Raw genomic sequence first — 27,057 nt, 5'->3', positions numbered from 1 at the left:
TTATTTATAACTGACAGTGCAAGGCAATAGCTGCCCAGGGCCAGCCCACTGGCACAGCCCAAGAGCTGGGAGAGGTCAGATTTAGAAGCTACCACTCAGTGATAGAGGATTAGGAAATAAAAGAAACAAAATCTCACTCTTTTACCAAGGACCTGCCAACATGGGCCACGTTGGCACCAAAACCGTGAAGAAGGTGGCCCGGGTCATCAATGAGAAATAATACAAGTTCCTGGGCAATGAATTCTGCACCAAAAAGCGTGTGTGCGAGGAGATGGCCATTATTCCCAGCAAGAAGCTTCACAAGGAGAAAGCAGGCTATGTCACACCTCTGATGAAGCAGTTTCAGAGAGGCCCAGTGAGAAGTGTCTCCATTAAGCTGCAGGAGGAGAGAGAGGGGAGAGAGAATTATGTGCCTGAGGTCTCAGCCCTGGATCAGGAGATCACTGAAGTAGATCCTGACACTAAGGAAATGCTGAAGCTCTTGAACTTTGGCAACCTGTCCAATCTGCAGATCGCTCAGCCCACAGTTGGGATGAATTTCAAAACACCACGGAGCCAGTTGACTCTGCTGTGCTGTTATATTTTCACCCTAAACCTTGGGACCAAAAAAAAGGAAAAAAAGAAAGAAACAAAGACTCAGGCTTTTTTTTGCAGATGGTATGATTATTTATATAGAAAACCCAAGAGATTCCATAGGCATGTTGTCAGAGCTATTAAGAGAGATCAGCAAGGTTGCTGGACAAAGTTTAACATCCAAATACAAATAAAATACAAAATTCCGCAGTGTTTCTATACACAAGCAATAATTTATTAGAAACTGTAATATCTTTTTAAAAAGAAATCCTTCACAATAAAATTACAATTGTACAGAACCCAGAAAACTATTAGAAAAGATATTTGAAGATATTTGTGAAGAAAAACTTGAGGCTATAAAACCATAAAAACTATAGGCTAAAAAAAGAATAAATTGAGACATGGAGAGATGTATTAAGTTTAGGGATGAGAAGCTTCAATGTCACTAAGACAGTTCTCTCCATAAAAATATGTCGACTCAAGGCAAGTCCGCTGAATATTCTACCAGGAGTTTTCAAAGAGCTAGGCAAAATGATTCTAAACTTCATATGGGAGAGCAGACGACCAAGAATAGACTAGACAGTTCTGAAAGGAAGACTTACTTGAAAGCGATAGTAATGAAAACAAGGTGGTATTGGTGCTGGGCTAGACAAAGAGATCAATAGAATAGAGTGCCCAGAAACAGATCCAAGCATGTGTGGGAATGTGATTTATGATGGCAGTGGCATTGTCACTTAATGAGAGAGAATAGGCAACTCAATAAAAAGTGTTGTGACGGTTGACTTTTCATCCATAAATATTAATTCCAGATGGATTAAAGACCTAAAAGTGAGAAACAAAACTTTAAAATAATTAGAAGAAAATGTCGGAGATCTCAGAGTAGGAAAAGATTTCTTAGATGAGAGACACAACTCACAAAAGATTGATTTCATTATATTACCAAAAAAAAAAAAAAAGCTTTCTTCTATGAAAATGACATTATAAACAAAGTTAAAAGACAAGCAACAGCCTAGGTGTTAATATCGGCAGCACATAAAGCAGATAAAAAGTTAGTATCCAGGATATATAAAGACCTCCTGCGCATCAATAAAGCAAGCACAGAACTTCTGAGTGCCACCCCAAATGTCAGTCTTTCCCTTATTCCTTGCTAACAGAATCCTGATTCAAAAGTCAGGGGTCTAGGCTTTGGGTGAGGCTGGGCCTTCCCCATCCCCATCAGGTGAACGGTGATTGGTCTAAATAGAGCCTGATAATACAGTTCCTCTGGTCAACGATTAGTTTAGGTGTGGACATGTATGCAGTTCTGTCCACTGAGACCAGAAGGAAGAGCTCCTGTGGGCGTCTAGGAAAAAAGACACTGAGAAGAAAGCATCCACTTTCTTCTGCCTCTGGACATTGTTGTCTGCGTGAGACACCCGGAGCTGAGGCAGCCATCATGGACCGTGGGGGGGCCAGTCTAGGAAGCAAACCAACATGATGAGGAGGGTCTTATAGAAAGATGGACAGAACCTCTTCCTTGACGTCATAGTTGAGTCTCTAAATGAACCAAACCTAGGACTCCTTGTTATGTGAGATAATAAAATTCCCTTTTTTGCTTAAACCACTCCTAGTTGGGCTTTCTGTAACTTGTATCAACAGCTGCACTGGAGAGCAAAGGATGTGGACGTAAGCAATTTGCCTGGAGGAAACCCAGATGGCCAATAAGCATGATAAGATGTTCTACCTCAGAGGCAGGGAATGCAGATTCAAATGAGATACCACTTCACACCCATCAGATTGGCAAAAATAGAAAGTCTAACGAGAGCAGATGTTGGCAAGGATGTGGTCAGACAGGACATCTTGTACAAATGCTGGTGGTGAAAGCATAAACTGGCTGAGAGAGCAGCTTGGCAGTACTAGTCTAGGTGACAGGGTGCCTGCAACCCTGGCTTCCTGCTCCGAGCTGTACACTCCAGAGATGGGTTAGACAAGCACAAGGGTGCTCATCGCAGCCCTGCTTATAACAGCAAAACATAGAAACAACTAAAAGGCCCATTAGTAGAGGAACTGGTAAATAAGTTGTGGCTTATTCATATGATGAAATAGAAAACAGAAGTTGATATGAATGAACCAAAGCCACATGTATTAATGTGGCTGCATCGTGGAAAACACCTCAAGTGAAAAAAAGACACAGAATGATACACACAGCATGATGGTCGTTATATACATTTTAATAATACAGAAAGCATTACCATATGCTGCTTTATGAATACTTAAATGCGTAGGGAAAATATGAAATTATGGGCTAGACTTAAAAGGTAAGGAAATTCTGACATATGTTACAACGTGGGTGAATCCTGAGGACATTATGCTATTTGAAATAAGCCAGTCACAAAAGGACAAATACGGTATGATTCCATTTATATGCTGTACCTAGAGTAGTCAAATTCATAGAGACAGGAAGTAGAATGGTGGTTGCCAGGGGCTCGGGGGTGGGGGCCTGGGGAGTTACTGTTTAGTGGGTAGAGAGTTTCAGTTTGGAAAGATGAAAAAGTTCTGGAGATGGATAATGGCGATGGTTGCATAACAATGCAAGTGTACTTAATGCCAATGAACTGTACACTTAAAATGGTTAAAATAGTAAATTTTATGTTATGTATATCTGACAATTAAAAATGGTAATTTAAGAATTATGGGCTAGGGACTTCCCTGGCGGCTCAGTGGTTAAGAATCCGCCTGCCAATGCAGGGGACACGGGTTTGAGCCCTGGTCCGGGAAGATCCCACATGCCGCAGAGCAACTAAGCCCACGTGCCACAACTACTGAAGCCCGCGAGCCTAGAGCCCGTGCTCTGCAACAAGAGAAGCCATCGCAATGAGAAGCCCGCGCACCGCAATGGTAGCCCCTGCTCGCCACAACTAGAGAAAGCCCACGTGCAGCAACGAAGACCCAATGCAGCCAAAATATTAATTAATTAATTAGTTAATTAATTTTAAAAATTATGGGCTATAAAGGATGCATTCCAAATTTGTGAGAGTGGGTAAGGTGGGCAACAGGACTGGGGATAAAGAGGAAGGGGGTTGGGGCTTCCCTGGTGGTGCAGTGGTTGAGAGTCCGCCTGCCAATGCAGGGGACACGGGTTCGAGCCCTGATCCGGGAAGATCCCACATGCCGCGGAGCAACTGGGCCCGTGCGCCATAACTACTGAGCCTGTGCGTCTGGAGCCTGTGCTCCGCAACAAGAGAGGCCGAGATAGTGAGAGGCCCGCGCACCGCGATGAAGAGTGGCCCCAGCTCGCCGCAACTAGAGAAAGCCCTCGCACAGAAACGAAGACCCAACACAGCCAAAAATAAATAAATAAATTTATTAAAAAAAAAAAAAAAAAAAGAAGGAAAGGGGATTGAACCTGTGCCCCCTGCATTGGGAGTGTGGAGTCTTAACCACTGGCCCATCAGGCAAGTCTCTGATAGCATTTATAAATTCTGTTTGTTATGTGATTCTCTGAACTTTTCTTTTTTTTTTTTTGGCCCCTACCAGGAATCAAACCTGAGCCCATGGCAGCGATAACACCAAGTCTTAACCACTGGACTGCCGTGGAATTCCCTGAACTTTTCTTATTTTTAAAGAAACTTTTCAAACCAAAAGTAAAAAAGTAAGTGTAAATTCTTTTTCTTTTTTTTTCTCTCAGAAAGAAGAGTTCTCTAAAGTAGAACTGCCCCGAAGTGGCAAGATTTGTCACCCAACCCTCACCCTCAAGGCCACCTGAAGTGCAAAGGATTGAGTGTGGAGCCTGAGAGCTGGCTTTGCAGACAGTACCTAGGCCAGGCGCATGCAGCCTGGCCGAGCCCAGTGGAACCAGTTGGGAGGGGAGCTGGCAGAGCCAGGATTCTCTCTCCTTTGATCTTGGGCAGGTGAGGCAAAGGCTGGTGGGAAGGTGACTCTGAGAGCCAGTCTCTTCCCCAGGCATCCACTGCAGATCCAGAGAGCAGATGAAAAATAGAAACCAACATCAAAACACAGGAATGTGTAATAATAGCAGTTGGAGCAGGCAGGAGAGAGTTCTTCGAATCTGCTGATGACAGAATAATATTGCTCAATCTTTCCAGTTATTGTTTTTTCTTTGACCTCCCTGTATATCTCTGGAGCTCCGACGGCTATGGCTGTCTGCTTTGCAAAATACATATTTACAAACCCTCTAAGTCTAGCTAAATATAGGCTTTCTTTTAAAGCAACTGATGATTTGGAGAAATCTTTCCTCTGCCCTAACCCTTCCCTGCCCCCAACACACACACACACACACACACACACACACACACACACACACACACACACACACACCCTGACTCTTCCTTCTTGGTCTCTTTCCTGAATCTCCAAGAGGTATCTGAACTTTCCAAGTGACACTAGAATGAAGCGTGGAGGGTGAACGAAAGAAAGGGGGTCAGAGCAGAGGGACCCAGGCAAGCCAGTGTCCCAGCTGTGGGAGGACCCCAAGGGGCACTCTTTCTGCAGGGGCACTGGGGGCCTTGAGACACTAAGAGGTAGGAATGAAAAACACTTTGGGAGGTAGAGAAGGAAGGTCACCTTCACTCCAGGGATGATCCCAGAAGCTTTGGAGGAGCTGCAGGCAGGGGGTGCTTATATTTCAGAATTTCATATAAGAGACCTTAAAAGGAAACGAGAGGCCCTATAGTCCAGTGAAGACACACGTGGAGATGCAAATACCCATGCCCACTTTCAGTCATACCTCCCCACGCATGTACACGTGTGCACACACACCCATACATGTTCAGATGTACATGTAATCAATAACAGCCAACACACCAAGCTCCTACTTTGTGCCAGGAGCTGTTCTAAATGTATTTAATTCTCACAACACTATGAGGTTGGTCTGTTATCTCCATTTTACACATGAAGAAATTTGTTGAAGTCCCTTAACTGGGCAGTGGCAGGTTGGAGATTCTAACAAAGATGGTCTGGCTGCAAAGCCCATGTTCTGCTCTGTTCCAGAATTGGGAACAACCAGGATCGCCTATGCTCAGGAGACACACTCAGACATTCAAATTTGAGCAAGTTGAGGAAATTGGGGCTTAGGGAGTGGAAACGACTAGCCCAAGGTCACTCAGCAAATGGGTGGAGCTAGGGCTCAGTTCAGACCTTGTGAACCCTGGTCTCTTTCCTCCAAAACTGGTAAGTCACTTCCCACTTCAAGTCTCAGCCTTCCTCATGCCCCCTGGGAAGGGGTCAGCCAAGGGCCACTAAAAGCCCCTCAACACTGACATCCTGGATTTGAGCTCTCCTGTATATAAAACATGTACACATAGGCAAGCCTTTCCAGCATCCTTGGATTAGCCCAAGTCCCCGGCAGAGGAGGACCGATGAAGGAGAGTGATTGGGGCAAGGGCCACTGACTCACTACAAAACGACCAAAGAGCGGGGTCTAGGCCAGCCTTTGCTCAGATGACCCTAGCCATGGAAACACCACTTTCCGAGCGAGGCTGAGTCTCAAGGCCCCAGGGCTGGGAAGAGAAGGCAGCCTTGGCACCCAGCCTGGATGTGAGCCCAGGGTGCTAAGAGCTTGGGATTTATCGCAAATCAGGTCTCTCCCTGCCTTCATCACCTTCATCACCTGTCTTTGCAGTTACCACCTGGTGTTTAAAACTATGAAGCCTCAGAGAACAGTCTCAGAGGGCCCCCATCACATTTGAGGGTAGCTGGGAAAACAGGGAGGGGCTTTATCTGAAGAATAAAGATTACCTCTCCCTATAGAAGCCTCCAGGCTTTTTAGCAAGAACTGGGAAAGGCACACACCCTATTTTCTGTGTTCCATCCACTTTCACCTCAGTTTACCCTTTCAGAGCACAGAGAGGCTAAGGTATTTGTCCAGCGTCACACAGCTAGTAAGTGGTGGAGCCGGGATTTGAACTCTGGCAGCCTGGCTCCTGCGCCAGCTTTGGGAACCACTCTATTCCATGTCACAGGTAAGGAAGGAACTTCCATTCAAAGACCATCAGGCAGCTCCACAAAGGAAAAAGGAGAGAGAAAGAATGGCTAAATTACCCCGGGAGATAAGTAAGGATCTGAGGACCACAGCCTGAGGAATGAAAATTAGGTGCAAACCCTTCAGTTTGGGCGTAACCCTCCCCAAAGTAACCGCCCTCCTCACCCTTGCCCTCCTCACCCTCCCTGCAGGTGTGATCGCTGCCTCAGGCAGGCAGGGACTGGGTGGAGAAGATAACAGCCATTCCCCACTCCTCTCACAGGCCAGCCGGCCTGGCGCCTGACCCCGGGGAAGGAGTGAGATGCTAAAGCACTCATTGCTCCGTAAAAGCTTCTTCGGGAATACTGGCAGGGGGTGCCGCCCAGGAAATAATGATCCCACTCTTTAGCCTCAGTCCTCCGAGCTCTGGGCTTGCTCCAACTGTCCTGCATCTCAAAGTACTTAAGAGGGTTTCACTCTTGGAAGTCTCAGGACAAGGGGGACGCAAGCATCCCGATTCTAGTCCGCTCCAAGCTGCTGCTGGAGATGTTGTTGGGGGTTGGGGTGGGGAGCGTCCCCTGGGCCTGACTTGGTTTCCCAGCTCCTCCTCCCATCCTTTAGAAGCTGGCTTCCCCACCTGGCCAGAAGTATGGGCACAGACCCCTTGGGCTGGGACCAGTTAGAATGACTCACCAAAGGGTGTGGGAGATTCTGGGCGGAACCCCCAGGGGCCTGTGCCCTCCCCCAATCCACACAAGAGCTTCTGAGGACACCGCCCAAACCCCCAACGAGGTGAGACTTCTGTCTCAGGCAACTTCCACAGTGAGGTGGGGCGGGGGCGGGGGCGGGGGGCGCTGTGGGTGGGGAGGTTCAAGTCCCAGACTTGAGCTTGGAAACCCAAGTCCCAGAGCTCCTGCTCAGAACCCAAATCCTCCCTCTCCGTTAGCCTCAGGATTGCCAGCCTCAAGATCCAGTCCTGTGGTTCCGGGCCCCTCCCTGTCCCAATATTCAGGGTTCCCAGGCGGCTTCCCACACCCCATCCCCCACGCTCTTTTGCACGTGCTAACCAGTTTATATCCCACAGAACCCACACACATCCCAACAGTGGAGAGGTGAGAGGATTCCTTTCGACAGCCCTTCCAGGCAAGGGCAGTGGGTAGTGGGAGATCGGGGAGAAGAGGAAGAGGATGGAAGGGAAGAGGGCGGGGGAGGAGGCAGAGGCTGCCGGAAGGCCTGAGATGCAGGAAGCAGCTGGGAGTGGGGGGAGGCTTTGTGCCTGAGTTGTTCTCTGGGTCCTAGGGTCCGCAACGTTCCTCATTTTCTGGGATCTGTGGAGTGAAGCCGTGCATCTGGATCTGTCATGGTCTAGGAGGTGGACCTTCACTCCCAGGCCCTGGCACCTGGGGAAGGGTAGAGGGCAGCCCCAGGCCCCTTGTTGTGTATGTGGGGGTTGGGGGGAGCATCAGAACAGCTGCCGGGACAGGGAACGTATAGGTCACTGCCCCCCTTCCCCCTCCCTCCCTACACACACTTGCACACAGTGGCCAGAATCCTTTAGATTAGAGATACAAGCTAGAGCTCTCCCCGGTGAAACTCTGGCCCCAGGCCTCCAGGATTCCTCCTCCAAAACTCCTTCCTCCTGTTTGAGAGGCAGGAGTGCTCTAGGACGGCCATGAAGACAGGCATACCACCCCTTCTTTCCCAGCCTGGGTGCAGGGCAGGCAGGTGACAGGTCACCCTCTTCAGAATTCCAGAGGGCAAAGGCCAGCTTCGGACTGCCACCTGCGTGATGAGGACCGTCTCCTTTCTCTCTTCCCCGTCCTCCTCCACCTTAAGGCCAGCAACGCTGGGCCAAGGTTTCACGCCTTAAAGGGCGCAAAATGTTCCCTATGGGAAATTGTTACAATGCAGATTCCAGGGCAATCTGAATTTTTTAAGTTTTCAAAGTGAACTATACTAGGAAGCTCCAAGGACCTTGAAGGAAATGATCCTTTGCCCCTCTCCACTATTCTCCCTCCACACCTCGGGGAGAGGAGGGCCACACTGAGACCACAGTGGTTGGTTGGATTGCCAACCCCCAATATTTAGTGGGAGTGCGGTTATGTGGGTTGTGAAGAGCCACAGTCAGAGGTTGGGATGGAAGGGTTGAAGTGTACAAGCCAGCGTCTGGGGTCAGTGGAAGACTGTGGCGAGGCAAGGGCAGGGGAGGGGAATACAATCGCGTGGAGGGGAAGGGGAGGGCTCACAGGCACCGGCCCCGGAAATCCGATCCCTTTAGGACCCAGAGGTGCCAGTCCCCAGCGGCGGCTGCGAGAAGGGCAGCCGCTCGGTCTCCGGCAGCCGCCGCTCCGGCAGAGCCAGAGAAAGACCGAGGCTCGGGGCGCGGGGGGGAGGGAGGGAGGGAGGGTAGTACAGCGGCGGAGCGGCCCGGGCCGGCCGAGCAGCCATGGGCGCCCTGGTGCCGGGCCCCCCAAGAGCCAAGGCCCCCGGCCGGGGTTGGGGGTGCCGGGGCTACCAGCCCCGCTGACACCGCCTCGGACGATGTGAGCCGGCGCCTCCGCTGCTGCTTCGCGGGCAGGGCTCGCAGTCCCACCGGCCCCGGCCGCCGCTTTTCTAATTTGGGTGGGGGCGACCGTTCCAGGCCGCTCGGTCTTTGGTAGAGGGGCTGGCTGTCTTTGGCAGCTTGACTGGGGGAGGCGACCCACACAGGGCTCTCGGAGATATTTTTTCTTTTCTTTTTTTTTTTTTCTAAAGCGAGGTTAACTGTTTTGGGCAGCTTGGTTTTGGGGGGAGGCTAAAAAAGGCCTTTCGGGGTTCCTTTTCTCTGGGGGAGGGGGCGGTGGTCCCGACTTGGCCAGCCGCCTGTTGGAAGGGGGGAGCGGGAAGCGTGGGGATGAGAACCCGGCTCCCCCCACTATGATGAAGACGGAGCCGCGGGGGCCCGGAGGTCCCCTCCGGAGCGCTTCCCCGCACCGCAGCGCCTACGAGGCGGGCATCCAGGCTCTGAAGCCGCCCGACGCGCCCGGGCCAGACGAGGCACCCAAGGCGGCCCACCACAAGAAATATGGCTCCAACGTCCACCGCATCAAAAGTATGTTCCTGCAGATGGGCACGACGGCGGGCGCGCCGGGCGAGGCGGGCGGCGGCGCGGGCCCCACTGAGGCCTTGCGGGCGCCCGAGCGCGGCGTGCGCCTGTCGCTGCCGCGGGCCAGCAGCCTAAACGAGAACGTGGACCATAGTGCCCTGCTGAAGCTGGGCACCAGCGTGTCGGAGCGCGTGAGCCGCTTCGACTCCAAGCCCGCGCCCTCCGCGCAGCCCGCGCCGCCGCCGCACCCGCCGTCCCGGCTGCAGGAGACGCGGAAGCTGTTCGAACGGAGCGTCCCGGCGGCCGCGGGCGGCGACAAGGAGGCCGCGGCGCGGCGGCTGCTGAGGCAGGAGCGCGCCGGCCTGCAGGACCGGAAGCTGGACGTCGTGGTGCGCTTCAACGGCAGCACCGAGGCGCTGGACAAGCTGGACGCCGACGCCGTGTCGCCGACGGTCAGTCAGCTCAGCGCCGTCTTTGAGAAGGCCGACTCGAGGACCGGCCTCCACCGCGGGCCGGGGCTGCCCAGGGCCGCGGCCGCCGGGGCGCCGCAGGTCAACTCGAAGCTGGTCAGCAAGCGGTCCCGGGTGTTTCAGCCGCCCCCGCCGCCGCCCGCCCCGTCGGGGGATGCCCCAGCCGAGAAGGAGCGCGGCCCCGGAGGGCAGCAGCCCCCGCAGCACCGCGTGGCCCCCGCCCGGCCGCCCCCCAAGCCTCGGGAGGTGCGCAAGATAAAGCCGGTGGAGGTGGAGGAGAGCGGGGAGTCGGAGGCCGAGGCGGCGCCCGCGGAGGTGATCCAGGCTGAGGTGACGGTCCACGCGGCCCTGGAGAATGGCAGCGCCTTGGCAACCACCGCCAGCCCCGCGCCCGAGGAGCAGAAGGCCCAGGCGGCCCCCGAGGGGGAGGCGGCGACCGTGGCGGCGCCTGAGAGAGGGGTGGGCAATGGCCGGGCCCTGGACGTGGCCCCCGAGGAGGTGGACGAGTCCAAGAAGGAGGATTTCTCGGAGGCGGACTTGGTGGACGTGAGCGCCTACAGTGGGCTGGGGGAGGACTCTGGGGGCAGTGCCCTGGAGGAGGACGACGAAGAAGACGAGGAGGAGGGTGAGCCCCCCTACGAGCCCGAGTCGGGGTGCGTGGAGATCCCTGGGCTTTCGGAAGAAGAGGACCCGGCCCCGAGCCGGAAGATCCATTTCAGCACGGCGCCCATCCAAGTAAGTGAACCCCCCTCCCCGCCCCCGCGCCGCCCCTGCCACGTGCACGCAGTCGCCCCCACCTCGCCAGCCAGCCGGGTTTGGCAGGCTGAGTCAAGCCCTGTCACCCAGCCCCCTTCCCAGAAGTTACCACCCTAAGGGGGGCGTGGGGGACTTCCAGCTGTTTGTCAGAGGGCGAAGGTTTTTAGGCCTGAGCCAGGGTGGCCTGCTCTGACCTGCCCTCAGGTTCCTGTGCCCGCTGCCCCGCCCAGCCCTGGGGCTCACCTGCCCTGCCCTGCGCGGGTCCTGGGACACCTGCTTTCCCTTCCTTTCCCAGACCTTCGTCCTCCAGAGGCTGCCAGAGGCGTGGGCTTGGGTGGTGGGAAGGTGTGTCTGTGTATGTGTGTGTGCGTGTGTATCTGTGTCCTCAGGAGAGCCTCCCCACCTTGGTCCTTACCCCACTCTGGGCTGGAGGGGCCTGGGGAGCTTAGAAACACCCCTGCTTTCCCCCCTGCACCAGAGCTGCATAGGGGGATGGAGGAGCTGGGGAACTTCCCAAAAGGAACGTGCAGTGGCCTGCAGCCCTTCCTGCAAAATGTCTGTAGCCCTCACCCCGACTCTACAGAACTGAAAGAGGGAAGCAGGTCTGTGAGGTTAGGCTGAGCTCGGGCCATGTGACTCGGGCCCTGTTCCCTGGGGTCTGCGCTGGGCCAGCTCCTGAGGTGGGGGTACAGGGTTCCACAGGGAGCAGGCACTTCCTGTGGCTTTTGAGGAGGCTCGGCCTTCCGAAGGGTATGGAGAAGAAGGGAGGGGGTGGGGCTGGGAAACCCCCAGGTGCCTGGCAGCAGCCTCCTGCTTTTGCTCTTGGCCTTGGCAGGACCCAAGCGTTCTTGCCTCATTCTCTGGGTGCCCTGAAAGACGGATGGGAGCTGCCTCTTTTTGGGGGACTCAGCTGTGCGCGCGCACACACACACACCCACACCCACTATTGGTGATTGGTTTGTGGGTTGTGCCAGTGCCCTGAGATCCTCGGGAGAATGTTGATGGTGAGATCCCTGGGAGAATGAAGAACCACAGCCCTCCTACTGCCCTCCATTCTCGGCGGGCACATTCAGCCTAAAGGCTCTTTTTCACCACGCCAGGCTCAGCTGTGCCCAACTCCAAGTCGGCTTCGTGGGGGTGTCCAGGCCAAGGAAAGTCCAGCCTTTACCCCTCACCAGTCAAACCCTCATCTGTTTGACTGAAGTTTCCATAACTACTCCTGGACACTGAAGCCGCCCAAGTTTCCTCTCACCTGCCCCAGCATCTTAACTTCTGTCCCTCTCCCACCTCCACCCCAGGGGGCCTGAAAAGTGCTACTCCCCGCCTGGGCCAGCCCCTTTCCCCAGCTGTGACCTCACAAGCCCTTTCCCCTCCCCTCTCCTCTTCTGAAGGTGCTGGCATCCTGGAGGGAGAGAATTGAAGATTATGGGGTGTTTCTTGGGACACTGAGGACAGGTGGGGACCACTGAGGCGGTCAGGACCTCCCGCATCACCACCACCGGCAGTTCCGAGCTGTCTGATCCCCTCAGTTGGAGTTTGGTCTTTCAGTCCTGAGCCTCTGACTGTCTATATTTGACACCTTACCCTGATTTTTGGGTAAAAAATAGCACATGATTTGGAACAGTGCTCTCTGACTCCCTGGTGACTGTTGCTCGCCTGTGTGTGGGAGCCTGTGGTGTGTGGTGCCGCCTGTGCGTGTCTGACTTTTGACCTTACTGGGAATTTCCTCCCCCCCGCCCACCCCCGGTTTTTCCGTCTCTTTGCCGCGCCCCCTGCATTGATAGTAAGTCCAGGTCTTGTGCCCCTTGGATGACCCAATTGTTGCCTCTATGGAGGCTTCTGCTGAGGACAGAGAGCTCCGTTCCAGACTGTCACCTGGAGAGGGGGACTGGGTCCAGGGCCCTGAGATAGGCTGGGCACATGGGGGTGGGCAGTGGTGAGTGGTGGTCTGGGACCTCTGAGCCTGAGGCCTGCGTTTCCTGCAGGGGGCAGGATTTGATAGGCTGAGAAAAGAGGGGAGGGCAAAGCCCAGGACAGGCTGTGAGGGTGTTATGGAGGTCACTCTGTGTGTGTGTGTGTGTGTGTGTGCGTGCGTGTGTGTGTGCGTGTGTGTGCGTGTGTGTGTGTGTGTGTGTGTGTGTGAGAGAGAGAGAGAGAGAGAGAGAGAGAGAGAGAGAGAGAGAGATTGCGTGTGCTGACGCAATGGGGGGCGGGCGGTTTTTGTTGACCCAGGCCACCACATAGACTGGGGGATGAAGGGACCATCTCTGCTGGAGTAGAGGGTGAGGGTCAAAGGGCCTCAGATATAAGAGGGGGCCAAAGCCAGTTTGCCGGGTCTAGGCACACACCAGCCCCTGTCCCAGCGCCTGGGGCATATGTGCAAAGGGGACAAAGTCTCAGTAACCCACCCGCCAGTCTCATCCCGCCCTGTCACAGGCTAACCCCCATGACCTTGGGCAGCGGACCTGGCATCTTGCACTCTGTGTGGATGAGGTAGCCCGTCCCTCCCAGGAGCCTGGGGCTGCTGACCAGGTGTCAGGGGGGCAGTCGACTACTGCACAATCGACAAGGAGCTTTTAAGGGTTTGTGCTCAACTTTCTCTGATGCTGTGAAGTTGAGGGCAGTGAGTTAAGTGACCACATGGACTCCTCCAGCTAGGAGCCCCCTTGTGGGAGTGGTGGGGCTTCGGGGGTGGGGGTGGCACCAAACCAAGGCTGAGACACAAGAGTGCCGCTGCCAGCCTGGGTGTCCGTGGAGCCTGCTCCTGGAGGAGTGGGGCCCTGGCAGGGGCTTTGGGGGAGACGGTGCCCCACTCCAGCTGCTCAGGCCTCAGGCCCAGCCATCTGATGGAGCTGCTGACACCCTTCGTCGCCCCCGCTTGGCTCCGAGTGGTGCCAGCCTGTCGCCGCAGGCAGTGAAGCAAGGACACGTCATGGTACCCCAAATGGTGCTCATTAACCTCCCACCAGGGGCACCCTGCCTGGGCCCAGAATTAGGTCCTCCTGCAGAGCCCTTGTCCTACCTTCTCTGTTCTTTGGAGGAGGGTCAGGCCGGGGAATTTCCCTTTCTGCTGAAAGACAGCAGAGGGGTACAGGGGACAGTAAGGCCAGGTTCGCTGTGGACAGTGTCAGAGGCTGCCACCTTCCTGCTCTCCTTGCTTTCTGCAGGGCACTGGGCCCAGAGCCTCTGCCCAGGCCTCCTAGTGCCCTGGGGATAAGGGTTGTACCTCAGAAAGCTGAGGTTCTAGAGGGAGACTGAGGCCTGGCTGTGCAGGCAAGGCCATAGGGGCTCCTCTGGCCGCCCTTTCTCCATGGGGGTAGAGGTGGTCCTTCCCGCCTCCCTCCTCCACCCTGGCCTCCACTTCAGGTTCAGGTCGGCTGGGTCCTGGGTGCCCCTCTGCCTCTTTCTGCCCCTCTCTCTCCTCCCTTCCCCCTCCCTGCGTCTCCACTCCCGCCCCCCACGCACATCTGGCCTCCTCCAGCACCTCCTTCACTCTTTCCCCTCTTCCCCTCTTCTACTCAACCTGTCCCTTTCTCTCTCCTGCCGTCTGTGTCCATGTCCACCCTCGCCTCTGTCTAGGACAGGGGCTGTCTGTCGATCTGTCTCTGACCTGGGGACCTGGGTTCCTGAGTGTGACAGTTTCTCCGGCGTTGACCTTCCTTGCCTACTCCAGTTGGCCACGCTCATGTGGTCGGAGCTGCAGGGGAGTAATGGTGTGGATGGGGCAAGGCTGGGTCCCTTTCTCTCTTGCCCCACAGTTCCGGAACTAGAAGGGCCCCCACTCTGAGCTGGGGTCATTGTGGGCTGGGGGAGGCCTCATCTCGAGGGAGATGTCTGGGGGTGGGAGAGGCCTGTGGCGGGAGGGGAGCGCGGTGGGTGGCGCAGCCTGTCCTCAGGGCTTATCCTCTCGCCGGTTTAGCGCTCGCCCTCCTGTGGGCTCCTCTGACAGGCGGCCTCCTCCCCAGGTGTTCAGCACCTACTCCAACGAGGACTATGATCGTCGCAACGAGGACGTGGATCCCATGGCGGCCTCTGCTGAGTACGAGCTGGAGAAGCGGGTGGAGAGGTTGGAGCTGTTCCCTGTGGAGCTGGAGAAGGGTGAGCCAGGCCCCCTGGGCCTCCTCCCTCGTGCCAGCTTCCGCCCTGGACCCTCAGGCGCTTCCACAGAGACGTTCTGCTTCTCCCTGTAACTGGGCCTCTGTCAGAGCCCCACAGCCCCACAGACTCAGCCCAGCCCAAGCTCCTACCACCACCACCCCTGTCATGCTGCACTATGTGCTCCCGAAGTCATCAGGCCCCCCGGGAACACTGTGGGCTGGGTCCTGGGCTGTGTGGGCCAAGCCTTGATGGGAGAGCGACGGTGGAGGTGGGGGGCGGGCCTGGGTGGAATGGTCACGTCTAACTACGTCCTTATGTACAGTGAGGGGGCCGGGAGAAGAAGGGAGGGGCCGCTGTAACAGCATTTAACAGGAGACCTGACCAGACTCGGGGGGATCCCCAAGGAAGTGATGCTTGAGCTGAGCTCCGAAGAGGAGATCAGGGGAGCGTGTGGGAGAGAGGAGAGACCTGGTGGATTCAGAGGGTGGGAGAAGACAAGGCCTTGTAGACCACTTCTTTCTGAGATGGACCGGAAGTCTTGCAAGGCCTGGGAAAGGTATTCTAGAGAGACCACACCAGGCTGTGCTGTGGGGTGAAGGGTTATAAGTGGATGGAGAGGGGCCACTGTGGTGTGGACAAGATGATGGCCATGCAGGAAGTGGATGAGCCACTTGAGAGGTTCTTGGAAGGTGGGATCGGCAAGATCCGGTGGTTACTTGGCTTCCACAGAGGCCACGAGGGGCGGGAGGAATGCGGGTGGCTCCCAGGCCCCATGAAGGAGTGGCAGATCGGAAAAGCCCGTCTGTGGGGGAAGATCATGAGTTTGGATGTCAGAAGCCCGTTAGACAGGCGGGGGCAGCTGTGGAGAGAGGAGTGGGTCTAGGGGGAGGCAAAAGCCGGAGGTCTTGAATTATAAAGGCTGTGAGCAGGGATGAGACTGACTGCTTAGGGAGGGGAAGGTCATCCCCATCGTGGCTCCCTCACTGGTCCTGTGGCCAGCACACACCTGCGTCTGCATGCAGACAGTACCCCTCAGCACGCCCTGCTGCCCGTCTGTTCTTCGCATGGGGCGGAGGGCAGCCAGTGACCCAAGGGCATCCTAGTTGGCTTGGCAGAGAAGCGGTGCACAGATCCATGTCCCTCCCCAGGTGTGGGGCCTCCCCACGTGGAGGCTGCTGCTTGAGGTGAGGCCATACCTCAGCGTGAGGGCAGGGGGTGGGGAGTCTCTCACTCCGTCCCCTGCGAGCCCCAGGCTGGAGCTCCTCTCCCCACCCCCCTACCTGCTTCTCATCACCCTCTGCTTCACAGATTCCGAGGGCCTGGGCATCAGCATCATTGGCATGGGGGCCGGGGCAGACATGGGCCTGGAGAAGCTGGGCATCTTTGTTAAGACTGTGACCGAAGGCGGTGCGGCCCATCGGGACGGCAGGTACCGCCTCCCCTTCCCTGATCAGCCACCATCTGTGGGGCGGGCCACTGGGCGAGGGGGGCAGGCCGCTACCTGTGTGGGGCTCAGATGCTCGTGGAGCACTACCGTGCCAGGTGCTGGTCCAGGCCCTGGGGGTGCAGTGAACAGAACAGACGGAGCGCTTGCCCTCATGGCGCTTGCATGCTGGGAGGCTATGTGTAGGTGCTGTGTGTCCTGGTTTTGAGTGTGTGTTGGGCCACGGTGAGAGCACGGGTGTGGAGGCTCTGTCCTAGTAGAGTACCTGTGAGCTTTGTTTTCGTTTAGCAAACACTGAGCCTCTGACACTGTTGTAGGGCTGGTGCCAGGCGCTGGGGAGTCAGTGTTGAGGCCTTGCCCTCAGGAAGCATGTAGTGTAGTGAGGCAGATGGATGAATAGTGGATACACAGAAAATGGTGAAACAGAGAAAAATACAGGGTGCCGCTAAAGCCTAAAACAGGAGGGCTTGACCTCTCAGGGTACCAGGGCAGTCTTCCTGGAGGAAGTGATGTTGGAGTTGAGACCCGAAGCATGAGCAAGAGTTAGCTAGGCTGAGGGAGCGGGGCATGCGAGGCATTGCAGGCAGGGCCCCGAAAGCAGGCAGGTATGGCTGGAGCTAGAGACCACGAGGGATCAGGTGTGTGGTGAGGCTGGAAGAGCCAGTGGGGGCGTGCCAGGGAGGGTGCTGCTTCTTGCCTGTGTGCCTATGTTTGGCCTCTGAGGCTGGAGGGTGTGAGTTCTGTGGGCCAGAGGGCTCAGGAAGACCCCCTGGAGTTACGGGCAGCCCAGTGACCCCTCTGGAGCCTCTCTACTGTGTGTGGATTGCAGAGGGGGAGTGGGAACAGCCGTAGGGCACCCCTGGGTTATTATAAATTAAAGGTTGATATCAGGGGTACCTTGTGGTACCCCTAAGCAGAGACCCCTCCACGTGACAGAGGTGAGTCAGTGTCCTTGTGAGGACTGGGGTCATGATGCTGGAGGTGGGGTTGCCTCATTCAGGGAGCTTCTGTCTGCTGCGGCCCAGGTGGCATGGCGGGCTGGGGCTGGGGGGTCAGAGAATAGGAAGGAAGGCCATCCCTGCTCTTTCACTTACCCCCTCATTTGAACTTTCCAGAGCCTTTCCCATGGTCTCTTGTTGGCCGGGTGGGGAGTGTGTGTGCATGTGAGGGTGTCCCCACATGGGGCGTGTTGGTGTGAGCTGTTTACAGTAGGCTGCCTCCTCCATTTCTGTGTGGGAGCCCTGCGAGGAGGCCTGGCCCTCAGGGGGGAGGTGGGAGTGGAGGAAGGAGGTGGCCGAGGGTCCCTCCCACGCTTTCATCCCCCTCAGCGGCCAGTCTGGACCACCCCAATCTCTCTCCTTGTGTGGAGAACAGGGGCTTCCAGCACCACAGCTGGAGAGTGCTGGGGGGCTGTGGACCTGTATGGGGGCAGGGGGTGACCCTGTGGGACTGTGTGTGAACACAGGTCTCAGGCATTTGGAGGAAATCTGCGGACTCAGGTCTGCACGGAAATGGATGTATAAGAGGGCTGTGTGTTACGTGTGTGCTGCAGGCCCTTGCTGGCGTGCACGGCCGTGATGAGCTCTGTGGATGTCACACGGGTCTGCCGAGTGTGGTGGAGGAGGGGAAAGAGCTGTGCTTGCCCCCATTCCTGGTCCTGGGTGCCTGTGTCTGGTGTGCTTGCCTGGGTCTCACTGCCCATGGGCCTGGCTGATACCTGGTCCTCCGGCCTCATGCATCTTGTGCAGGTAGACAAAGTACCAGGTCCCTGTGGGGACTGAGCCTCGAGTTACTGATGGGAGGGGGGCCATGTCTACCCCAGCCCCACAGTTCACCTCGTGACCCCCTCTAACCAGTGTCGCCTCCCTTAGGATCCAGGTGAATGATCTCCTGGTGGAAGTGGATGGAACAAGTCTGGTGGGAGTGACCCAGAGCTTTGCAGCCTCCGTGCTCCGGAACACCAAGGGCCGTGTGCGGTGAGGCCCGGGAGGGTGGGGGCGGTGGGCAGCGGGAGCAGACAGGAGGCCCAGCCCTCATCTGGCCACTTTGCCCAGCTGCCCACGCCTAGCTGAGACTGTGGGTGGCCCAAGTTACAGAGAAGCTCTCACCGCCTCCCTGTCAGAAGGAACTGCTGTGCGCACGTCCCCTGCCCTGTCTCCGCCTTCACATCTCTAGCCCCCGCCTGCTGCCAGCCGCCGGCACTCGCGCTTCAAGGCCCGTTGTCCACCATGCCTCCAAACTGGCCTCTTGGGCTTATTCTCCTTTCTCCCTGCCTGTCCTGACTCATTCACTGAAGATCCAAGACACGCAGGGAGAATGCCATCCAAGTTGCCGTTTATCCCTCCCTCCCCTCTAGCCTGGTGATGCCTGTGAAGACTCTCCTCCCTGGGCCTGTCAATTAAAGGGGTTGGGTTAGAAGCTCCCGATGTTCCTCCCTGGCATAACGTTCAGGGACCACTCCCTGCCCTCTCCAAGAGGGGCACTGTCCCCAGAAAGGGGTGGTAGAGAAACAGGATGTGGGTGGCCACGGAGGGGAGGGGCTGGTGCCTGGAAGTTCCACTATTTCCTCTCCATCCTAATCTCTAGTTGCCATCATCCCGCCCCTTCCTGAAGCTCGGGGCCTTGCAGTGCGCACAAGACACCCCGTCTACAGCCCCAGGGTCAGCTTCGCCAATCCCCTGCCTCGTTCTCTCCCGTGTGGTGGGGGAAGAGCTCCTACGCTGGCACCTCCCCGACTCCTGTCCCCTGCAGCCTAGCCTGAAGTTTGGCTGACATCTCCCCTCCCCGCAAACTGGCCAGAAGGGCTAGTGGGCCTCTGCTGCTCCTGGGAAGGAAACCCAGTCAGGGCCCCCTGCTCCCCCATTCATTATTAACACTCCGCAGTCTCTGGGCTCAGTTCTTTCATTTCACCTCCCTGGGAGGACCTGGATGTGGAGAGGGGAGTACCAGCGGGGAGGATGGTGGCGCTTTCCGGCCAAGGACAGAGACAAAGGGAACGATGCTGGTGCCTCTGCAGATTTATGATTGGCCGGGAGCGGCCGGGTGAGCAGAGTGAGGTGGCCCAGCTAATTCAGCAGACCCTGGAACAGGAGCGGTGGCAGCGGGAGATGATGGAGCAGAGATACGCCCAGTACGGGGAGGATGACGAGGAGGTAGGGACTCCGCCTGGCTGGCAGCGTCATCGCCCCCTGGTGGCTTGATGGAGTATTATAGCCGTCCTCTGCCTCTGCCACTTTCCAGGCCTCGTGAAGAACCCCAGAGCACCGCTCCTATCCTGGGGGAGCCCCCAGTCTGAGGGAGGCGATGCAGACCTTTCCCTTAAAGAACCTCTAGTCTGATGGAAGAGTCACACCCTCTGTCTTCAGAAGGCCTTCCTGGTCCTACAAGAAAAACGTAGTTCCCTCTAAGAGCCCCCACTATGAGGGGACCTAGTCTGAGGAAGGAGACAGTCCAGACCTCAGGGGACCTGCTGTGTGAGGGGGAAAGCAGAGGCTGTTTCTTCAGGGCTCTCAGTCTTACAGGGGAATTACGCCTGTCTTCTGGGGACTCTCCAGGCTGTTGGGGGTAGACACAAACCGTGCCCCTGGGTGGCCCCCAGTCTGACGAGGGCGGCGTGAACCACACCCCTGGGTGGCCCCCAGTCTGACACGGGCAGGCTGCTGCTGGCCTAGGCCCCAGTCCTCAGGGCTGAGGGAGGTTGTGGTGGGCAGGGTGCACAGCCTCCTGTCTCCCTTCGCAGACCGGAGAATACGCCACTGACGAGGATGAGGAGCTGAGCCCCACGTTTCCGGGTGGCGAGATGGCCATCGAGGTGTTCGAGCTGGCAGAGAACGAGGATGCCTTGTCCCCTGTGGACATGGAGCCTGAGAAGCTGGTGCACAAGTTCAAGGAGGTGGGCAGAGGGGTCCCTGGGCTGGTGGAAGGCAAGGGCGGGCTGGTATCCAGCCCCGCAGTACTGCCTGCCCCAGCCCGAGCTGAGTGTCTGCGCCCCTGCCCCCACAGCTCCAGATCAAGCATGCTGTGACTGAGGCAGAGATCCAGCAGCTGAAAAGAAAGGTAAGAGCGGCGGCGGCGGCGGCGGCGGGGAGTGGGGGCGGGGCGCCGGGGGAACAACCCCTCCACCCTCACACTGCACACGCCGGCCCTTGCCCCCCACCCACAGGTGCGTGCGGAACCAGCTGCTCTGAGGTGAGGGAGGGTAGTGTTAAGAGCGCAAGCTCTGGACCCATCTCTCCACCACTCACTTGCTGCTCTGGGTCTCATCCTCCTCACCTGTAAAATGGGTTGATAACAGTGCCAACACCAGAGGATCACTGTGAGGATAAAATAGAATAATACGCGTAAAGTCCTTAGTACAGTACATAATAGGTGCTCAATAAAAAGTTGCGCTATTGGCCGTCAGCAGTCTCACAGCTCAACGTGGACGTCTTCACGCTCACACAGTCCCACATGTGTCCTCTGTATACAAGCCCAGTGGTAAACGTAAACCATCCAGAGATCCGTGCACCAGCCCCGAACCCAGGCACGTGGTACCCACAGACTCACCCAGACACCTTCTTTGCTCAGACCTAACACGGGGACAACGGACCCATGCTTCACATGGCAATACCTCTGTGTCCGTCTGCTGTGTCCGTCCGCTGTGAGACACAAGAAGAGTGTCACAGGACATGCGCATTCTCACAGAGAGGCTGATGCTGCCAGATGGTGCACACACGTGATATCTACAGACACACATATGTGCTATGTACAGACACCCACACAAGCACACTGGGTGCCAACACCCTCACAGGCATAGATACACGGACTTCTGATACACAGTCTGTACTGGGTCCCTGCTGGGCCTGGACATTAGGAGTCCCAGTTCCCTTCGGGCTTCCAGTGTGGCAGGGAGAGGCGGGGGCACATAGGGACTGTGCAGACATGGTGCACCCAGGTACACACATGTGCGCTCCCATATCTGGGCTTAGACCGGCACACCCGGAGAGAGGAGAGTGTGAAGCTGAGCCCCAGGGGGAGGGCAGGGTTTAGATGACTGAGGCAGAGGAAGGGCATTCCTGGCAGGGAGACCAGCGTGAGCTTGGAGGCTGGCTTTGGAAGGAGGCCCACAGGCTGTGGCAGCTGTTCCTGTGGGGCAGAAGTGGGAGACAGCTGGACTGCCAGGGTGGGCTACGCTTGCAGTGTCCTGACACCCCGCTAAGGGCTCCAGCCTTGATTCTTTGGCCACAGCCATGAGAGGGAAGGTCACTGCGGACAAAGTGGGAGGCATGAGGGTGAGCAGGACTTGGAGGCCGGCGAACCAGTTAGAAGCCCGGGTGATGTCCTGGCAGGGATGGGCAGGGCTGCCCAGGGCACGGGCAGAGGGAGTGGATAGGAAGGGCGGGTTTGAGTTGCATTTTCTAGGGTGCGGTGGCAGGCCACGCTCCTGGGTAGATGCAGAGCATGAAGGGGGGGAACTGCTGGGCGCCTTCTGGGTGCTCAGCACCGGCTAGTGCCTGCGACGGGCAGAAGCACATTTGATCCTTGCCCTTGTGCGGCTTAGAGCCTGCGCGCCGACACTGGTACCATAGAAGCTGACACGGGCTCTAGGGGAGAGGACAGGGCCGCTGAGCTCCTAGAGCCGGCAGAGCCTGATGCAGCCGGGCTGTGTGTGGGCCGTGCTGTCAGAGGGGAATCACGGGAGACTTCTTGGCAAGTGATGCACTAAGCAGAGGGCCTAAGGGTGAGCTAGTGGGAAATGACGAGGCAGTGGGAGGGTAGGTGTGGGCATTCCAGGCACAGGGAACAGCGAGGCAAAGGCCCTGCAGCAAGAGGGAATGTGGCAGGTCTGAGGATGTGCAGGGAGGCCCGTGTGGCTGGGACACAGAGGGCAAGGGGTGCTTGCAGCCAACGAGGCTTGAGGGGCAGGCAGTGGGGCTTGAAGCTGAGCGCTGGGGTGGCAGTGAGATGGTGGCACCTTTGGGTGGAGGTGGGCTAGTCAGAAAAGGAGGAATCGGTTTGTGGGGGTGGGGGCAGGGTGCCTCTGAGGAGCTGGGAGTGAATTTGGGCTGGAGATGCAGGGCTCAGTACACAGAGGTGGTGAAGGAGGTGAGTGGAGAGAGAACAACAGAGTCCCCAGGACTGGGCTGTGGGCGCTGGGAAGTCTGCACTGGGGTGGCCAGGGAGCTGGGAGAGGAGCCAGGACTGTTCAGGAAGCCACAGAAGCCAGGGCTGCAGAGGGGATAGAGGGCAGTGGTGACCCTCACCTGCCCTCTTCCTTTACCTCCACCGTCTCCCTGCAGCCCCTGTGAGCCTGGCAAGGAGGGAATCAGTCCTGCTTTACAGATGGGAGGACTAAGGCTTAAGACAGAAGTGGCCTTACCCTAAGTCCCCGAGCTAATCAGCGACAATCCTGGGCCTCTGGCCTTCTAGGAGTGTGGCACGTGTCAGGGCCCCTGGCTGGGAAGGCTGAGGTTGTGGTCCCACCTCCTCCCTCTCCAGCTTTCGGTTCTCAAGGCTCAGCCAAGGAGAGTCAGTAGTTGGGGGCCAGTGGGCTCCATATCTGCAGGAATCATCCAAAGACTCTGGCCCCCACCAACCCAGGGCTGTTTCTTCCTCTCAGCTGCAGAGCCTGGAGCAGGAGAAGGGGAGGTGGCGGCTAGAGAAGGCCCAGCTGGAGCAGAGTGTGGAGGAGAACAAGGAGCGCATGGAAAAACTGGAGGGCTACTGGGGCGAGGCCCAGAGCTTGTGCCAGGCTGTGGACGAGCACCTGCGGGAGACCCAGGCCCAGTACCAGGCCCTGGAGCGCAAGTACAGCAAGGCCAAGCGCCTCATCAAGGACTACCAGCAGAAGTATGTGGCTGGGGGCTGGGATTCCTGGGCCTAGGGAGGGCTGAGAGGCCTGTGGTGGCATTCCCGCCCCACCCCAGCCAAGTAGGGAGGCAAGGAGCACAGAGGTCACAGGGCCCTATGGTGGGGATGCCTGGGTTTGTAATGACTGGGCGCCAGAGGCAACAAGCCAGGCCCCAGAGGCTTTGGCAAGAGCTGGGGCCTCCTGACCGGAGAACAAGGAGCCAGCAAAAGCTGCCCAGGTGGAGCCGAGGACGGGGCTGAGGACGCCGAGACCCTCTGGGTGGAAGCTAGACCAGACACCCTTACCCACTGTCTGTCTCCCACTGGTACCCAGGGAGATTGAGTTCCTGAAAAAGGAGACAGCACAGCGCCGGGTTCTCGAGGAGTCAGAGCTGGCGAGGAAGGAAGAGATGGACAAGCTCCTGGACAAGGTAGGCCCAGGGGTGCCCTAGGGGCAGGCAGGAGCAGCAGCAGGTCGGCCCCCCTCGGGCACCCACCCTGTGGATCCTGCAGGGAGAGAGAGGAGTCATGCTGCTGCCTGGGAGCTCAGGGTCATGTCTCCTTCAGGGGGGCCCAAAGGGCAGGGACCATGCCCAGTGCCCAGGCCTGACTCCCTCTCCCCTTTGGTTTTCAGATCTCGGAACTGGAAGGAAACCTGCAAACACTGAGGAATTCCAATTCTACTTAACAGGAATCATTCCTTGACCGGACAATAATTAATCCCCTCCCACTGTCCTCCCTCCCCTGTCCTCAACACTTCACCCCGCCCCCTACCAGCCTGGGGACAGGTGCCCCGACTCCCCCACCCCTCCACCCCACCTCCCCCAGCTTCAGGGACCAGAGGGCCCATATTACAGGCCCCCTTAAGGTGGCCCGGGCAGACAGGTGGCTGGAAGGATGGCCTCCTTCTAGCCTTTGGGGCTGAGGCACAGAGGCCATGGGATGCCAAGGGCTGGCCTGGGTGGTGGATGGACACAAGGACCTGCAGACCAAACTGCCAGACTTTACAACCTCCAGCCTTTGTCTCTGGACTGGAAAGGGGCTGGGGGCTCTCCCAGCATCTCACCACCTGGAGGCTGCTCCCTGCTCATGGGGCTCCTAGGCGGCCCCTGGGCCTCGTAAGTCACTTGAGAGTCTACCTTCTTGACCATTCCCCGCTCCCCCGTCATTGTGCTGTTCTGTTGCATTCTGACCCTCCTGCTGGGAGGGGTTGCCTCTACACCTGTCCCCCCATCCCTGTCTGCCCTCCCAGGATGGGTGGAGTCTACCCAGAGCCTGGAGGCTGGGCCCGGCCCTGCACTGATTTCTCATGCATCCTTCGTGAGAAGGGGAGAGTCCAGGACACCTGATGTCCAGCTCCCCCTTTTCTTGGGGCGGCAGCCCTCAGTTTCTCCTGTGCCTCCCGTCCCCCAGGTGCCAAATAGCCATAGCCTCTTCCTGGAGCTGTTCCACGGCCTCTTTGGGGACCAGGTTTCCTGGCCAACCCTGGGAATGAGAGGGAGGAGAGGAGGTCAGCTCAGGGGGCCTGGTTTTAGGCAAGGGGAACAGTTGTCACTGGAGAGCCAGGCCCTGTCCTGCCCTACGCAGGGCCGCACCTGGAAGCCTGGCACTAACATCGCAGAGATTCAGCCTCACCCCACCCACGCCCACGGTTTTCCAGTGTTTTGACTGGAGGGCAAAAATTTTACTACTTTTCATCTTTTTGGAGACCAGGGCTGCCCTGCTGGCAGCCTGCTTTCTAAGTGAAGTCGACTCCGTTTCCCCACTTTAACCCCAAACTGGGGCTTGGACCAAGGGAGGTGAGACCCCCCCACCCCAGGTCCCCTCCCCTTTCAGATTACATCTCGCATTTTGCCTCTTCCTCATGCCCCTGCCTCAGCCTGGGTTTTTGTTCTTTTTTTAAAAAACAACCCTTGTTCCATCCATCTCGGCTTTTCCTCGTCCCCTGTAAATAGACCATGCCATGGATCAGTGTTTCTCAGCACCCACTTCCTGCCCCCAGACGTGCGCCTACCCCCGAAGGAGCTGGCTGTCTCAGTGCCTGGGCCCATGCACTTCACCTCCTTGGCCTCAGCAGATGGAGGGGGCGGGGCTGGGTGGGCGGGGCCGTGGGGGGGGTGCTTCTGGTTTCTCCGGCCGGGGCCACCTCTGTCCCGCCTTCCACAGGACTGCGTCTCTGTATATAATATATATATGTATGTATTGTTCCCGGTTTTGTACGGACCATGCCCTCCGTCAGGTCGTCCCCATAAAAGCAGCCCCCAGAGCCTTGCTGCGTGGTTTCTTGATTCGAAGTGGGGGTGGGGGGCAGCAATGCCAGTCTGAGCCCAGTGGTCTCCCACTAGTGCTACCTCTGACCCTGAGGATCTTTATACTGAGAACCCTTGTTCCCACAAGTTCTGTCTGCCACCATCCCCCGCCCCGTCCCTTCCGGGCAGGGCTGGGGTTTCTTTTTCAAGGTCTCTGATGGAATTCAAAGGATGGGTTAGATATAGCAAGGTGAACCCTGAGTCCCTTCCCTGAGAGGTCTAACCTGATGGGGATACCCAGCCCCTGGTTTTCTGGAGGTGCAGCTGGGGGTGGGAGATGATATGTCAGAGCAATTTTGTCGCCAGGGTTCTAGAGAGGCCCTCTGGCAGTAGCCAGAGAGGCCTTAAGTTGTCCTAGACCTCTGCTCTGTGCCAGCAGGTTTGGTTGCTGACTCACCAGTTCTACTACCAATGGGTCTGGGAGTCCAGATGCCAGGGCTCCAGGGACAAACTTTAGTGAAATCCCAGGCAGAGATTAGAGCAGGGGGCAGTGGGGCCTCTCCTTGCTCTGGGAGCTGTGTGCTATGTGTGAGAAAAAAGTACAAGACACTTGCGCTCAGTGGCCTGGCCACCAAGAGGATTCTCACAGTCCCCTTCGCCCTAAAGAATGGAAGTCCCAACAGTAGGGCCCTTCAGAGTCACCTTGGTGGGTCCCTGACAAACCCGAGATGAGTGGCCTCCACCAGAACTCCCAGGGGCAGTCAGCTCCTGTGGTGGCCACTCCCTTCTGGATGGCTCTGTCACACAAGTCTCCTTCACGTCAGGCCAAATTCTGGCTTCGCACAGCTTCATTCCCAAAATCCTGGTTCTACACCTCAGGGCCATATATAACCAGTCCAGTTCTGCCACCCACTAAGAATCACCTGGCAACCTGGAGATGGTGGCCATGCCTCTCTAGGCGTCTTCTCTCACAAGTGGATCTCCCTTGGAACACTGCCGGGAAGACAAATCCAGGTGGCTGAATCCCAGGATCAGAAACCACCAAACCACGAGGTCACAGGTCATACCTCCAGAGTTACAGGTGACCTGGGCCCTGCTCAGGCAACCTGGCCAAGAAGTCCCAAGGAGGACCCCCCTGGTGGCACAGTGGTTGAGAATCCGACTGCCAATGCAGGGGACACGGGTTCGAGCCCTGGTCCGGGAAGATCCCACGTGCCGCGAAGCAACTAAGCCCGTGCTCCACAACTACTGAGCCTGTGCCCTAGAGCCCATGAGCCACAACTGCTGAGACTACGTGTTACAACTACTGACGCCTGTGCGCCTAGAGCCTGTGCTCCGCAACAAAGAGAAGCCACCGTGATGAGAAACCCGCGCACTGCAACGAAGAGTAGCCCCCACTCGCCACAACTAGAGAAAGCCCGCACGCAGCAACGAAGACCCAACGTGGCCAAAAATAAATTTAAAAAAAAAAAAAAAAAAAAAAGAAGCCCCAAGGAGTGAAGTGGCTGGATCTTCCTGGGTGGCGAGGCAGACATGGGGGTTGTGATGAGGGCTTCTGTTGATCTGACCAGAGCAGAGTATCCCGGGTGGGGTCC

The 27,057-nt window shown here is 57.1% G+C and overlaps 1 protein-coding gene and 1 pseudogene across 2 annotated transcripts; both read left to right on the top strand.

Annotated features, from left to right (window-relative positions):
- Positions 1–160: 160 nt before the first annotated feature.
- On the top strand, positions 161–9,192 carry LOC308607082 (small ribosomal subunit protein eS17-like; annotated as a pseudogene). The gene is made up of 2 exons: positions 161–570; positions 8,811–9,192. The product of its transcript is annotated as a small ribosomal subunit protein eS17-like (transcript).
- Positions 8,927–25,479, top strand: PPP1R9B (protein phosphatase 1 regulatory subunit 9B). Its single transcript, XM_081219796.1, has 10 exons — positions 8,927–10,822; positions 14,809–14,941; positions 16,250–16,370; positions 18,257–18,361; positions 19,402–19,537; positions 20,125–20,277; positions 20,388–20,441; positions 22,984–23,213; positions 23,548–23,644; positions 23,848–25,479. The coding sequence occupies exons 1-10, from the start codon at positions 9,449–9,451 to the stop codon at positions 23,899–23,901; spliced, it is 2,457 nt and encodes an 818-aa protein (XP_081075922.1). The 5' UTR covers positions 8,927–9,448; the 3' UTR covers positions 23,902–25,479.
- The last annotated feature ends 1,578 nt before the right edge of the window (positions 25,480–27,057 follow it).

The sequence above is a fragment of the Mesoplodon bidens genome, assembly GCF_964165515.1.
Source record: "Mesoplodon bidens genome assembly, chromosome: 19".
Lineage (NCBI taxonomy): Eukaryota > Metazoa > Chordata > Mammalia > Artiodactyla > Ziphiidae > Mesoplodon > Mesoplodon bidens.
The sequence above is the reverse complement of the archived record's forward strand: the minus strand, read 5'-3'. Positions and strand labels throughout refer to the sequence as shown.

Excerpts from the sequence above, each read along its gene's own strand:
- PPP1R9B (XM_081219796.1), top strand. The coding sequence starts at position 9,449 with ATGATGAAGACGGAGCCGCGGGGGCCCGGAGGTCCCCTCCGGAGCGCT. Across the intron at positions 14,942-16,249 it reads CCCTGTGGAGCTGGAGAAGG|ATTCCGAGGGCCTGGGCATC; the intron begins GTGAGCCAGGCC and ends TCTGCTTCACAG. Across the intron at positions 20,278-20,387 it reads TGGTGCACAAGTTCAAGGAG|CTCCAGATCAAGCATGCTGT; the intron begins GTGGGCAGAGGG and ends CTGCCCCCACAG.